At 37.6% G+C, this 13,758-nt stretch overlaps 1 protein-coding gene across 3 annotated transcripts in view; it reads left to right on the top strand.

Annotated features, from left to right (window-relative positions):
• Positions 1-13,758, top strand: part of ppp3cb (protein phosphatase 3, catalytic subunit, beta isozyme) — a 98,062-nt gene that overhangs the window by 69,233 nt on the left and 15,071 nt on the right. For all 3 annotated transcript variants that reach the window (XM_051650072.1, XM_051650070.1, XM_051650071.1), the window contains exon 7: positions 6,552-6,629. In XM_051650072.1, coding sequence (XP_051506032.1) covers positions 6,552-6,629 — 78 coding nt within the window. The remainder of the gene's footprint in view (positions 1-6,551; positions 6,630-13,758) is intronic.

Genomic DNA, 13,758 nt, shown 5'->3' with positions numbered 1-13,758 from the left:
TGAGATTGGGATAAATGTTTGTAGAACAGCAACAGCGCCGCCTACTGTACAGGAGTGAAATTATTTTTTATTTAAATGTTTTTCACACTCTGTTTATAGACCTTTTGTCAGAAGTTTCACATAATCGTCACAGATTTGGTGTGAACAGGCCAAACATTTGTCTCTCGTGGGCCGGATGTGGCCCGTGGGCCGCCTATTGAGGAACCCTGTTCTAGAGTGTCTCACCGCCAAAATACAGGACAATAGGCAAAATTTCTGCCAAAATATGGCAACCCAAGTCACATGTCCTCATTATGTTGCAAGTGCGACCATATATCATCTTGGAAATAAGACTATAAGTTATTTTGCATTTTCAATTCAGTTTTGTGTACAAATGTATTAACTTTTGACTGTCTGATCAAATAAAGAGCCAAAATAGAATAGTAAAAAATCTGTAATTGTAATTGTAATATTTAGCTGTAATTACTTCCTGTTCATTCATCACACTGGAAATGGAAGGTCAGGTTGAGCAAGTGTATTGCATTGTGAATATGGTATTTAGTACAGTGTATACTGCTGTACATTTTGCCAAATATAATGGACAATCAAGGTATTCTATGCATAAATATTTGCATATTGTGCATGATATTCATACTATAGCCTATACTGCAGAAATCATAAGAGTGGTATCAGAGATATTCTATTCAGAAATATCAACCGCCGCGCTTTTACCATTGTAGAGAGCGTAATGGTCAACTTGGATCACATGAGTCTTCTCTGGCCAATCATATAACGGCTGAACGTATTTTGGAAATGTTATGTTTGTGGAATACGTTTCAGTGAGCAGGAAAAAGAGCATAGTTTTGCTGCTGCAGATTTCGGCATGAGAGTCTTAATCTATTTCAAAATATATATTATTTTATGTCAGTATCATTGGGCATCACACAGCAGTCATAACAGTCATTACAATAATATAATTACATATATAATATATTAATCATTACAATTTAAGTCTAATTTAATTGTTGAATCCTAAAAACCAAAGGAAAAAACAGACATATATCAATTTATTTTTGTTTTTATTAGATAATATACAATATTGCACAAAATGTATCATATTTTAATACTAAACACTTATTTTAATTCATTGATGCATTTTTTTGCGAGCTGGAGAAAGTCAATAAATGAATCTCCGTAGGCTTGTGTTAATGCCGTAAATGAGTCCAACATGTCACTTCATTCTCTATTCTGACATCTCTTATAAAACAGCAATTTTCTCGTAGTCAACTCCACACATAGTTCATCTCATAAGGAGTGTTTAGTGTAAAACATGTTGAAGATTAGCAGACAGGCTGTTAATGCAATAAGTGATGAGCTGTTTCTTCACAAAAGCAGTTTATTCAGCACGCTGAAGCATCTAATCCACAGACATCCATAAAAAATCAATAAAAAAAAAATGGCGTGTCTGCGTTATGCGTATTGATGCTAACCTTGTAGGCTCCATTTTAGAATGGCTCTGTGCTATGTATCACAAAAAAAGCTGAAAAAATTCTGGATTGCAGGATTGGTTTTAATGTGATAAAACTCACCAAATCCAATCAGGCTTAAGTGGTATCAAGATGCTCGTTACCAACTTCCTCTATCAATTCACATTTACATTTATGCATTTGGCAGACGCTTTTATCCAAAGCGACTTACAGTGCCCATATTACAGGGACAATCCCCCCCGGAGCAACCTGGAGTTAAGTGCCTTGCTCAAGGACACAATGGTGGTGGCTGTGGGGATCAAACTGGCAACCTGTTGAGTACCAGTTATGCGCTTTAGCCCACTATGCCACCACCACTCCTAAATTCAGAGTCTGATCCCGAGATTATGATTAGTTCATGTGCGCGTGCACATGAATGAAGCGAACAGCCAATCTCGAGAGAGTCAGCGAGATTTACTTCGCCGCTGAAGATGTTTATGAAAATTATGATAAATTATAAGAATTGAAACACAGTTATAACACAGCACAAGAGGATGTTAAAAAAATATGATCAAATCACATTTACACAACACGAATGATGACTATGAAATCATGCATAATTATAATACATTTACACAGCACAGAGGATCACTAGTAAATGATAAAGAATTTAAAGGCATTTACACAGCAAGAAGAAACATTGCTGCTGCTGCTGCTAGCGCATGGAAAAAATCTGAATGTGATGAAAATATTAAAATAGATAATATATCGATGTGAAAGTAACTTTATATAGGTCCACAACAAGAACATTCAGGCTTGTAATTTTAAAACTTTAATATCTTGATTTGAAATGTAAAAAATTTCAATTAAAATCTTTAGTATTCATTTAAGTTACTAACTTAATATCATTTAAGACTATTAGACAATAATACACTATCTAATAATAAAAATGTGAGCATTTGGAAAATGAGTAGATGGTATGCACTAATAAAGACTTATTTGTTTTTTCTTTCTAGTAGTATAAGACACAATAAAGACATATTTGGTGTACTAGTGTGCTTTTATTGAACTTCAAGTGAAATACTGTATGTTCATGGCATCTCTGCCAGCAAATCCCAGTGTTGGGTAAGTTACTGTAAAAAAGTTATTAATTACTAACTACTAATTACATCCTCTACAGTGTAATTAGATTACTGTACTAATTACTCTGTCTGAAAAGTAATTGCATTACTTATTACTAATTACTTTCTAAAATCCTTATCAACCTCGACCAGATGAAAAATACAAGGATAGACATGAAACTGTTCTTTTCATTCTTTCAAATAAATCATATAAAATCAAATAAATTATTCATGGATTGGCCAAAGAATTTAAGGGGTTAGCGTTAAATTAGAAAACATATGTTTTAATATTAGACGTTTAATTTTTATTTTAAATTCACTATTGTTTTATTAAGAATTGTTCTATGGTCTGTACATTATTTAACACAATTTCATCAGAAGTAACTGTAATTAAATTACTGAAAAATTAAGAGTAATCCCTTACTTTTTTTTCAATGAAAAAGTCATTTATTAATTTGTAAGTAATGCATTACACCCAACACTGGCAAATCCTAATAAGAAGGGGTTTGGGTGTAATTCACACTTTTCTGATATATCTACAGTATATTGTGGAGTGATTTTAAAGTCATTTGATCATTATAGCTCACTTGAAATTATGTAATTATTTTAGGTTTATTTATTCATAAATATTTTTTGGCCAGTGTGGGAAAAAATGTAAGTGTCTTTAAACAAATGCAAGACTGCCAAAAATCTATTTCTTGCATAAATAATGATCATAAATAGTTATTAGTAGTAATTTCAAAAATTGTCTCATTGAAGTGACCTTTAAATTGGAGTGAGAGATACTGGGGGGAGTGACTGTCACTTTGCTCACAGCTGATTGGTCCAGAATCTGGATGCGATCTCTGATCGGGAACATAACCTGATACATAACATAACTCCAGAGCAGGTTAGCTGATTAGCGTGTTACTATGGCGAAGAACCCCATTGAAAGCCAATCAACTTTACTGGTACAGCGAATTCAGAGTTTGCTTAATCTAAGTTTAAACTGATCTAGCTGCTTAATCCTGCTTTGTGACATAGGCCACTGGTGGTATGTTAGCATGCTAGTTAACAAGAGAAAAGCTCACACTCTTACTGCATGGAAAAAATACTAGCAAAATATTTTAAATTAGAGGCCAATGAAGAAACAAGTGACAAGTTTTTCCTTTTTTCAGTTTCAATCATCAGTGTCAATTCATAAGAAGTGCTAGTGTAAATATGTTAATATACTGTTACAAACTAAGCCAATGACTGCTGATTTCAAGCTGACAAATAAACAAAGACAAACAGACAAACTTGAGACCATACAACATACTACACCAGGCCTATTCAACTGGCGGCTCGAGGGCCAAATTTTCAGTGGCCCACGTGAGGTTGTCAGTTGTCTTGGGGGCTGTTTACACTTAACACGTTTTGTGTCTGTTCACGCTATTTTCCAATTGTTCTATGCAAACTTGCGCTAGACGATTTCAGACGCTTTTTGAGGTTGCGCTACACATAATCATTTTCCGTCATTTTGACAGAAGGGGAAGATTAAAGAACTAAAATCATGGACGACTGACAAGCGCGAATTCAGAGAAATAGAAAAGTTCTATTCATTAATTTTGTCAAGAAATTTGAAAAGTCAAAAGTTTAAATCATGGCATCTATAATAAACATCACAGTTATTGTTCAATAAAATGTTTAGTATCAGTCTGATTTACTCTCTCTGTAATGGACCAATTTTGAAAGCACTTTAAAAAGATGTTTTTTAATTTTTTAGTTTCAAGTTACCTGTATTTTTATTTTTTTTCTTCCAGAATTTCCTGCTAGGAGGAAATATTTCTCATGAGAATAAATAAATAAAGCTTTTTTATTTATATAGTGAGCACATATTATAGGCCTACTATAACACAATATCTGTAGATAGAAGCTTATCGATAACAAAATATGCTAGCTTGGCTCACGTGCCCCGAAGATTTTTTCCATCTGGCCCACTTGTCAATGAAGTTGAATAGCTTTGTACTACATGATAAGTCTTTATCTCTGTACAATGATTACATTTAGGGCTGCGTTCCACTTCACTTTTGACATCCACTTGCTAACTCACCTAATCCCCGCCGCCATTTTGAAAGTCCGTTCCACTTCGTTAAATAAGGAGGGAAGTTTCTGTTGACAGACCCTCAACCCCTCGATTTTGACCGAGGAAACGAGCCTACTCTGATGTATGCTTTAGGCAGCTCCATATCCCACAATGCAACTCGATTGTGACATGACAGCAGATTGCACTTCATAAACCCCACCCCCACACAACTCTAATGTATGATGGAAGTGAAGTTAGGTCAATTAAGCAGTTTAGAAAAGTTATATTGAGATTTAACAGCGTAATACTTGTAGCTACCTTAAACTGTTTATCACACAGTTATAGCCTATGTGTTCATTGTTGTTAACATTTTCATTTGTGTAAACCTTGATTAATCCTTTCTAACAATTCATTCTAATGAGAAAAAAATAATTAAACATACAAGATTTATACATAAGCCTCTGAAATCAATCTCTGAAAACATTGTTTTCTCAGGTGCAAAAATCACTAAATAATTCCACAAATTGACATCAGCCTTCAACATGCTCCAAGTGATCAAGGGTTAAGGGTGTTCCAGTTAAACCCATTGCATGTCTTTCAACAGTAGTGGACACTCGTGCAACGTAAGCAGTGACGTACATCCGAGTTCATGAGACGGAGTGAAATTGGCAAGGGAAGGGGATAAAAATTTGAAATGGAACGCAGCCTAGAACCCTCTGATATCCTGAGTAGAAAATTATGTTTATGTTGTTGTAGCCCTGCACTTTTACATCACTGCTGCCCCCTGGTGGCAGGTAGTAGGATGACATTATACACATGCTACCATGACAATCAGGAGAAAAATCATATGGCCAAAAATCCATAATCAAGGACCCCAACATCTCTAATGGCGTTCGCAAAGATCTCAGAACAGCTGCCATATTAAATAAAACCTAGTGAACAAAGGAGGTGGTTTGAAATGTTGTTTTAAATCTAAATCCCAAGTTCTAACGGCTGACACTACTTCAAAATAAGCAAAAAACTGACCCCTGGAGAATTTGCTGATTTTTTCCCCCTCCATTTTCTGCACTGATTTTGAAGGAAAATCTTTGGAATTATGTGGAATGAATTTAAACATGATACATTTTTTAAAGGGACAGTTCACCCAAAACTTTTGTCATCATTTACACACTTTTATGTTGTTCCAAACCCTTATAACTTTCATAATATGGAAAAAAGATGCAATGAAAGTAAACGGTGACTGAGACATTCTGCCTAACATCTGCATTTGTGTTCCACGGAGGAAAGAAAGTCAAATGGATTTGGAACAGCATGATGGTGAGTAAATGATTACAGAATGTTTATTTTTGTGTGAACTATTCCTTTAAATGAAGAGTACTAAACTGTTATTGGTAGCTGAAACAAAACCTGTTTGTTTATATATTTTATAAACAAACAGGCAAGGGACACAGGGATATTTAGACATTTTTAGAATGATATACGTTCCAATTCTTTGTAAATCTGCGGCACAGATTCTGTGTTGGCTTGGCAATACTTAAAAAAAAAAAAACTTAAATGAATTTACCTGTTCAGAAACTCAAAAAACATGTTAAGTGACGCTATTTATCAATGAAGCACTATAAATATTGTCAGAAGCATTATACCCATTCAAACCAAGGGGGCAACCCTCAGAATTAAGTGAATTTTGAATGCAACTTAAAAATATATAGTTTTTTGATTATTTAATTTGCATGATTACTGTATGGAAAATGTGTTTGTCTAAAAAGCTGTGGAAGAAATTGACATTTTTTTTTCTTGTATTTTTTTATTTATAGTCTTATCTTTTTTTCTTATTTCGCTGAGGGTCACAAGTGAGTCAAGGCCATTGGTTTACCCTCAGAGAATAGGTGACTGAATATTATCATGCCTCATTGTGTCTTTTTTTTCAATCATTTTGCACAGCTATCCTGCAGTGTGTGAGTTTTTACAGACCAACAACTTACTGTCGGTCATCAGGGCACATGAGGCTCAGGACGCAGGGTAAGAACACACTCTCTCACTTTCCTCACTTCCCAGAGATATACAAACCACTGCCAATACATACAAGCACACACACTGACAGACGTATGTATATATATTGATTGAGTGGTGAGAGTTTGTGCTGATGGATGATCATTGTCCTTGTAATGTACAGCTACAGCAGACAGACAGACAGACAGACAAAGAGCGATTGATTCTTCATAATCCACACACACTTTACACTACAGTACTGTTCATTGATCTCAACACACACACACACACTTACCTTAGCAATGTCAAATCTATCTTTGTCTCTCTCTCACAAAACAGTTTCTCTCACACAACATATACCACAGCTAGTGTGCTCTCTCTCTCTCACACACACACACACACACACACACACACAAACAAACAAACAAGCACATACACACAAAAACGCTGGCAAAGTTACAGACAAACATTTACTGTATTAACTATCACATAATCACCTTAAATATCAATATAAATATCAACTTTCTTATTAGGTCCTCAGATGATGTAGCTTCACAAAATAATTTTTGTTAAAAGATGAAAATGTGGAGAGTTTTTGAATGTGCAACAAATGTCTCATTCTCTACACGACTCAACAACAGTCACCAATAATCTACAATACTCCACAACAATTATTAGGGGCGCCGTAGGATTTTTGGACCCTCTGACAACTTTGCACTCTGGGCACCCTGTCTTATTGCAACCCATACAAAAATATTTTGGAAGAGACACTAAAAAAAATCTAATTAAATGAACTTAATTTATTTAATAGAAATAACTGTGCAATATATATACACGATCAGCCACAACATTAAAAACACCTGCTTATTATCGTGTAGGTCCCCCTCGTGCTGAAAAAAAAAAACAGCTCTGACCCATTAAGGCATGGACTCCACAAGACCTCTGAAGGTGTCCTATGGTATCTGGCACCAAGATGTTAGCAGCAGATCCTTTTAGTCCTGTGAGGTGGGGCCTCCATGGATCGGAGTTGGTCCAGCACATCCCATAGATTCTCAATCGGATTGAGATCTGGGGAATTTGGAGGCCAAGGCAACATCTTGAACTCTTTGTCATGTTCCTCAAATTGTTCAGGAATGGTTTTTGCAGTGTGGCAGGGCGCATTATCCTGCTGAAAGAGGCCATTGCCATCAGGGAATACCATTGCCATAAAGGGGTGTACGTGGTCTGCAACTATCTTTAGGTAGGTGGTACGTGTCAAAGTAACATCCACATGAATGCCAGGACCCATGGTCCACACTGCCTCCGCCGGCCTGCCTTCTTTCCATGGTGCATCCTGCTGCCATCTCTTCCCCAGGTAAACGACGCACACACACCCCGCTGTCCACATGATCTAAAAGAAAATGCGATTCATCAGACCAGGCTACCTTCTTCCATTGCTCCATGGTCCAGTTCTGATGCTCACGTGCCCATTGTAGGTGCTTTCGGCGGTGGACAGGGGTCAGCATGGGCACTCTGACCAGTCTGTGGCTACACAGCTCCATACGCTGCAAGCTGTGATGCACTGTGTGTTCTGACACCTTTCTATCATGGCTAGCATTACGTTTTTCAGCCATATTTGCTACAGTAGCTCTTCTGTGGGATCGGACCAGACGGGCTAGCCTTCAATCCCAACGCCCATCAATGAGCCTTGGGCACCCATGCCCCTGGTTCACTGGTTGTCCTTCCTTGGACCACTTTTGGTAGGTAGTAACCACTGCATACCGGGAACACCCCACAAGACCTGCCGTTTTGGAGATGCTCTGACCCAGTCGTCTAGCCATCACAATTTGGCCCTTGTCAAAGTCGCTCGGATCCTTACGCTTGCCCATTTTTCCTGCTTCCAACACATGAAATTCAAGAACTGACTGTTCACTTGCTGTCTAATATATCCCACCCCTTGAGAGGTGCCATTATAACGAGATAATAAATGTTTTTCACTTCACCTGTCAGTGGTTTTAATGTTGTGGCTGATCAGTGTGTATTTATATATATATATATATATATTGTTTGATGATGTCATTTAAGTGAGTTGGGACTGTTTCAAATGGAAACATTGGATTTTTAATATTTCAAATGTTGATTCAAGTAATCTTTTGGAGTATCTGAAGGCAAACATAACCATATTCCCCCCCTCGTAGGTTTGACGATGGATGGCTAATCATTGAGTAGGTCAATGTAACTAGGTTTCTATAAAACAAACTATTGCATTTTGTTATGGAATAAACAGTAGTTATAACATTTAAAATCTATAATTAAAACAGCCTTTGTTATAATAAAACAAAGTCAGTCTGGCCTTATGAGATGTTTACCATTTTCCTTAAAGCTTCAAAGTAGAAAATTCTCGGTTTAATTCAGGTTTTGTGGTATGCACTGTGCTGTTTAGCACTCTACATGATCCAGTCAAGCCTGATTTGTGACGCATCCAGTGCCACCATGCTTGCTTGTTGCCCCCACACTGAATAAATGGGATATATATTCATCCATTAAAAAAAGCGCTTTTCGGATAAATCAGTGAACATCTTAAGGGGGATCTCACACACTATATCATCTTATATTATGTATTATTAGTAAGAGCAGTCTTCTGACCAGTGCAAAGTTTCCATTTATCACAAAATCATACAGGAAAAGATTATGCCAGGCCCCCTGTCTGTCCCAGGCCCTTAGAATCATCCTAACCCCCTGTTAAGGCTGCACTATGTAAGATTTTTTGGTTAAAAATGAACAAATTGCCATTATTGATCAAGTACACAAACAATCAGTGTTCAAAACAATGTCCTTACCTTACCCAAATTCATTTTGGTAAGCCTATAAAAATAATTTGTATTTTGAGCTATGGGGTTGGATTTGGCAAGTAATCGCTGGCTTATGTCGTTCCTCTTTGCGTCATGATGTCATGTCCGTCAACACAGGAAAGAAGAACCGGCTGTCACGTGTTCCGGCTGAGGACGCTATTCAGATCAGTCAGCCACATTCACACGGTTCAGGATGGCATCGCTGCAGTCTGGATGGTTGTTTATCTGTTATCCATTTGGTGATGTTGTTTACCTTCTATTATGCTTGGAATTGGATACAGTGTGTGGTCTGGTAGGGGTAATGCTTTTATGAATTGAGCATTACTCGTGTGTTTACCGATCGCGATCCGTTGTCAGGGGAAGTTACTGTGCTTGTTTACTAATTCGTATGACTTCTGAAATTGAGTTCTTGTACATATTATTTTCATGCTTAATAAAGTATATTTGATCCCCATTATTGCTCATTTTATGCTTTTAGTTTACAGTGTTATTAGGCCTACAGTTTCACTTGCTTTATTAACTGCAGTGTTCATTTTTTTTCCATTTTAGTCACAGTTTTAGCCTTTTGATGAAATTGTCCTTTAAAAATAGTCAATATTTTGTCATTGTAAGGGGGTTCAGTGGAAAGGAGGAGGTGAGAACCGGCTTGACAACTTAATTTAATAAACAACTTAAACACACAACCAAAACCACACAGTACAGCTGCCTGCAATTCTCTCTCTCTCTCTCTCTCTCTCTCTCGTCCCCGGCCGCCTTTATCCCTCGCGTGCCCCATCAGCCTGATTGGGGACCGGGTGTGTCTCATTCCATCCCAGCCCCGCCCTCCTCAGCTCTACACTCCTCCCGGCGTTGCCTCAGGCCGGGGAGCCCCCGGCATGACGTACATCCCCCACCCTTCCTCTCCGCGCGGGGGGGCGTGTGCCTTACGCCCCGACTGCCGGCGGGTCATCCCCGCCTTCCTCGACCTGGGAGGAGACAGGAGGGGGAAAACAACAACACAAAATGGCGAGGGAAAGGCCAACACGGCGCGACAGAGAGAGAGAGAAAAAGAAACTCACCGGTTCTCTGATGCGCCGTCGCGTGGTCCTCGATCACTACGCCACCCTCTCAGGTGGACTGCAGCCGCTCCTCCCCGGGCGGACCGGAGTCAGACCTCCGACCCCCAGCGGACAGAACGCCCCTCCGCGTTCCCGACATCCCGTGGGGACACTCCTGCAATTCTCTCTCTCTCGAACTGTCGTCCCCGGCCGCCTTTATCCCTCGCGCGCCCCATCAGGCTGATTGGGGACCGGGTGTGTCTCATTCCATCCCGGCCCCGCCCTCCTCAGCTCTACAGTCATGTTATATTCAATCATTTTAGTCAGTTTTACTCTGACAAAAATTACATAAAATTTTAGTCAATGAAAACAATATGTTTTACTTGATGATGACATGCAAAATGGACAAAAAAGTGTCAAACTGTAACAGCCCAAACTTTTATCAAATATTCAAATATTTAGAAATTTTTTAATAAACATCTTCTAATGTAAACATGTATCAAACATACAGTATAAATGTACATAGGCCTACTGTCCTTGTTGTGAAAACCTGAGCTCCTGAAATAATAATGTATAGACAGAAGTATTAGCTACTTTTTAGAAGTTAGCCTACTGTACTCTGATTTCTTCATGCTTTAGAGACGTATTAATTTCCCGTAAAAGGATATTACATTGCGTGTAGTGTGTTTCTTATGGAAACTGCGTATTCACAATGCAAGTTACGCAACGCAAATTACAATATAATGGTATAATGATATAATTATATAATGCAAATTATATAATGATGAATATCATGTATAAATAGGATGCATTTGAATGAGGTATTTACCCTGTTTTAAAGCGGTTCATTTTGCCAGTGTTAGCAAGTTCAACTCACGCAGCTCAAGCGGAGAAATCCCCAACAAACTGGATTATTGGATTAAATGAATCCATATCCAATATCTTCTTCTATTTACAGATTCTCAAGATGTTTCTTCTTCTGTTTATATCTTGCACTGTTAACATCTTGCAGTATAATTTTTATTGTCATATTTTCGTCAACAGAATGCTTTAATAAAACCATTTAATAATCTTCATGATGTGCCTTTTTCGTCTCGTCTTCGTTATCGTTGACAAATCCAAAAACCTTTCGCCAACTAATGTTTTCGTCATTGATTTCGTTAACGAGATTAATCATGTAAAAATAATGAAGTCTTACATTGAACTCGAATCAGCAGTATCATGAGTTTCACCTCTTAAATTGATAAGTATAATACAATACAAATATTAATAGTAGATAAAATACTTGAATAATCATATTACAATATACTTGTAACTGGTGATGATTCAGGAGAGTCCCCTGTTCTCTATGTAAAATTGCTTTGAGTGTATTGTCAGAAAAGTGTACAATTCATTTATTCAAAATATGTAAATAAGAGTGTGGTTTATCTTCATCAAAGCAAGTGATATTTCATTTGTAAATGTTTAATCGTATAACATAATAATATCAACACGAAAATAGCACGTTTTGACTCCAGCTCTGAATTTCTCCCAGTCATAATCACACACAGGCGATGTCCGGGTAACCTCAAATCATGAGCTTCATCCGCGAGAGCAGTAGTGTCAAAACCCGATGGACGTAAAGTGTTCTTCTGGAAATTGCTTGTAATATTACATTTCAACCACAGATGTCACTAGAGAGCACAAAGTTATGTAGTTCCACTTTAAGGTGCCCCTGACAAATACTAATACTCTACAATACTCCACAACATTACCAATACTCTACAATACTCCACAACAATCATCAGTACTCTAATTCTCCACAAAAGTCACCAATACGGTAACTCTCCACATCAGTCACCAATGCATTATGTTAATGTACTCTACAATACTCTAAAATACTCCACAACTGTCACCAAAACTCTACAATACTCCAAAACAGTTAATAATACTCTACAATATTCCACTACATAACCAATAATCTACAATTCTCAAAAATAGTCACCAATACTCTACAATATTCCAAAACGGTCACCAATACTCTACAATATTCCACAACAATAGCCAATACTCTACAAAACTCCACAACAGTCACCAATACTCTACAATACTCCACAGCAGCTACCATTATTCTACAATACTCCACAAAAATCACCAACACTCTACAATATTCCACTACATTACTAATACTCTACAATACTCAAAAACATTCACCAATACTCTAAAAATACTCCACAACAATCACCAATACTCTACAATATTCCACAACAATATTATTCTGTTTTGCCTCGTGTCTGAGTCTTGAGTCATACCCCGCCTACTTGTTTGCCATTATTAGTTAATTTGCCTCACCTGTCCCCTTGTTAACCTGTTTGATTTCTCTCCCTATTTTAGTCTCCTCCTGTGTGCTGTCCTGTGCCAGTTCATCTTGTTCGTTGATCTTGTTCGTTGATCTTGTTCGTTGGTCCTGTTATTCTGTCCTGTTCTTCGGTCTTGTTTCAAGTCTGGTTGGTCCTGTGTTTTGCCCCGTTATCCAGCCCAGCTCGTTTTTGTTATTACCGCCCAGTACCTGGTTTTTCCCCTTAGGGGTAGTTTATGTTTGTTATCTTGTTTATCTTATTAAATAAACCTTTTGTTTTTACACTGCGTTTGGGTCCTTCCTCTAATGATTCGTGACACAGTTCTCCACAGCAGTCACCAATACTCTACAACACTCCACAACAATCACCAATACTCTACACTATTCCGTTACATTACCAGTACTCTACAATACTCAAAAATAGTCACCAATACTCTACAATATTCCACTACATTACCAATACTCTACAATACTCAAAAACAGTCACCAATACTCTACAATATTCCACTACATTACCAATACTCAAAAACAGTCACCAATAGTCTACAGCACTCCACAGCAGCCACCAATACTCTACAGTACTCCACAGCAGCCACCAATACTCTACAATACTCCACAAAAAAATCAACAACACTCTACAATATTCCACTACATTACTAATACTCTACAATACTCCAATACAGTCACCAATACTCTACAGTACCCCACAGCAGCCACCAATACTCTACAATACTCCACAGCAGCCACCAATTCTCTGCAATACTCCACAAAAATCACCAACACTCTACAATATTCCACTACATTACTAATACTCTACAATACTCCAATACAGTCACTAATACTCTACAATACTCCACAACAGTCACCAATATGCTACAATACTCAACAGCAGCCACCAATACTCTACAATACTCTACAAAAATCACCAACACTCTACAATATTCCACTACATT

Source organism: Myxocyprinus asiaticus, chromosome 22, assembly GCF_019703515.2.
Source record: "Myxocyprinus asiaticus isolate MX2 ecotype Aquarium Trade chromosome 22, UBuf_Myxa_2, whole genome shotgun sequence".
NCBI classification, from domain to species: Eukaryota; Metazoa; Chordata; class Actinopteri; order Cypriniformes; family Catostomidae; genus Myxocyprinus; species Myxocyprinus asiaticus.
This window is presented reverse-complemented; position numbering and strand designations above follow the sequence as displayed.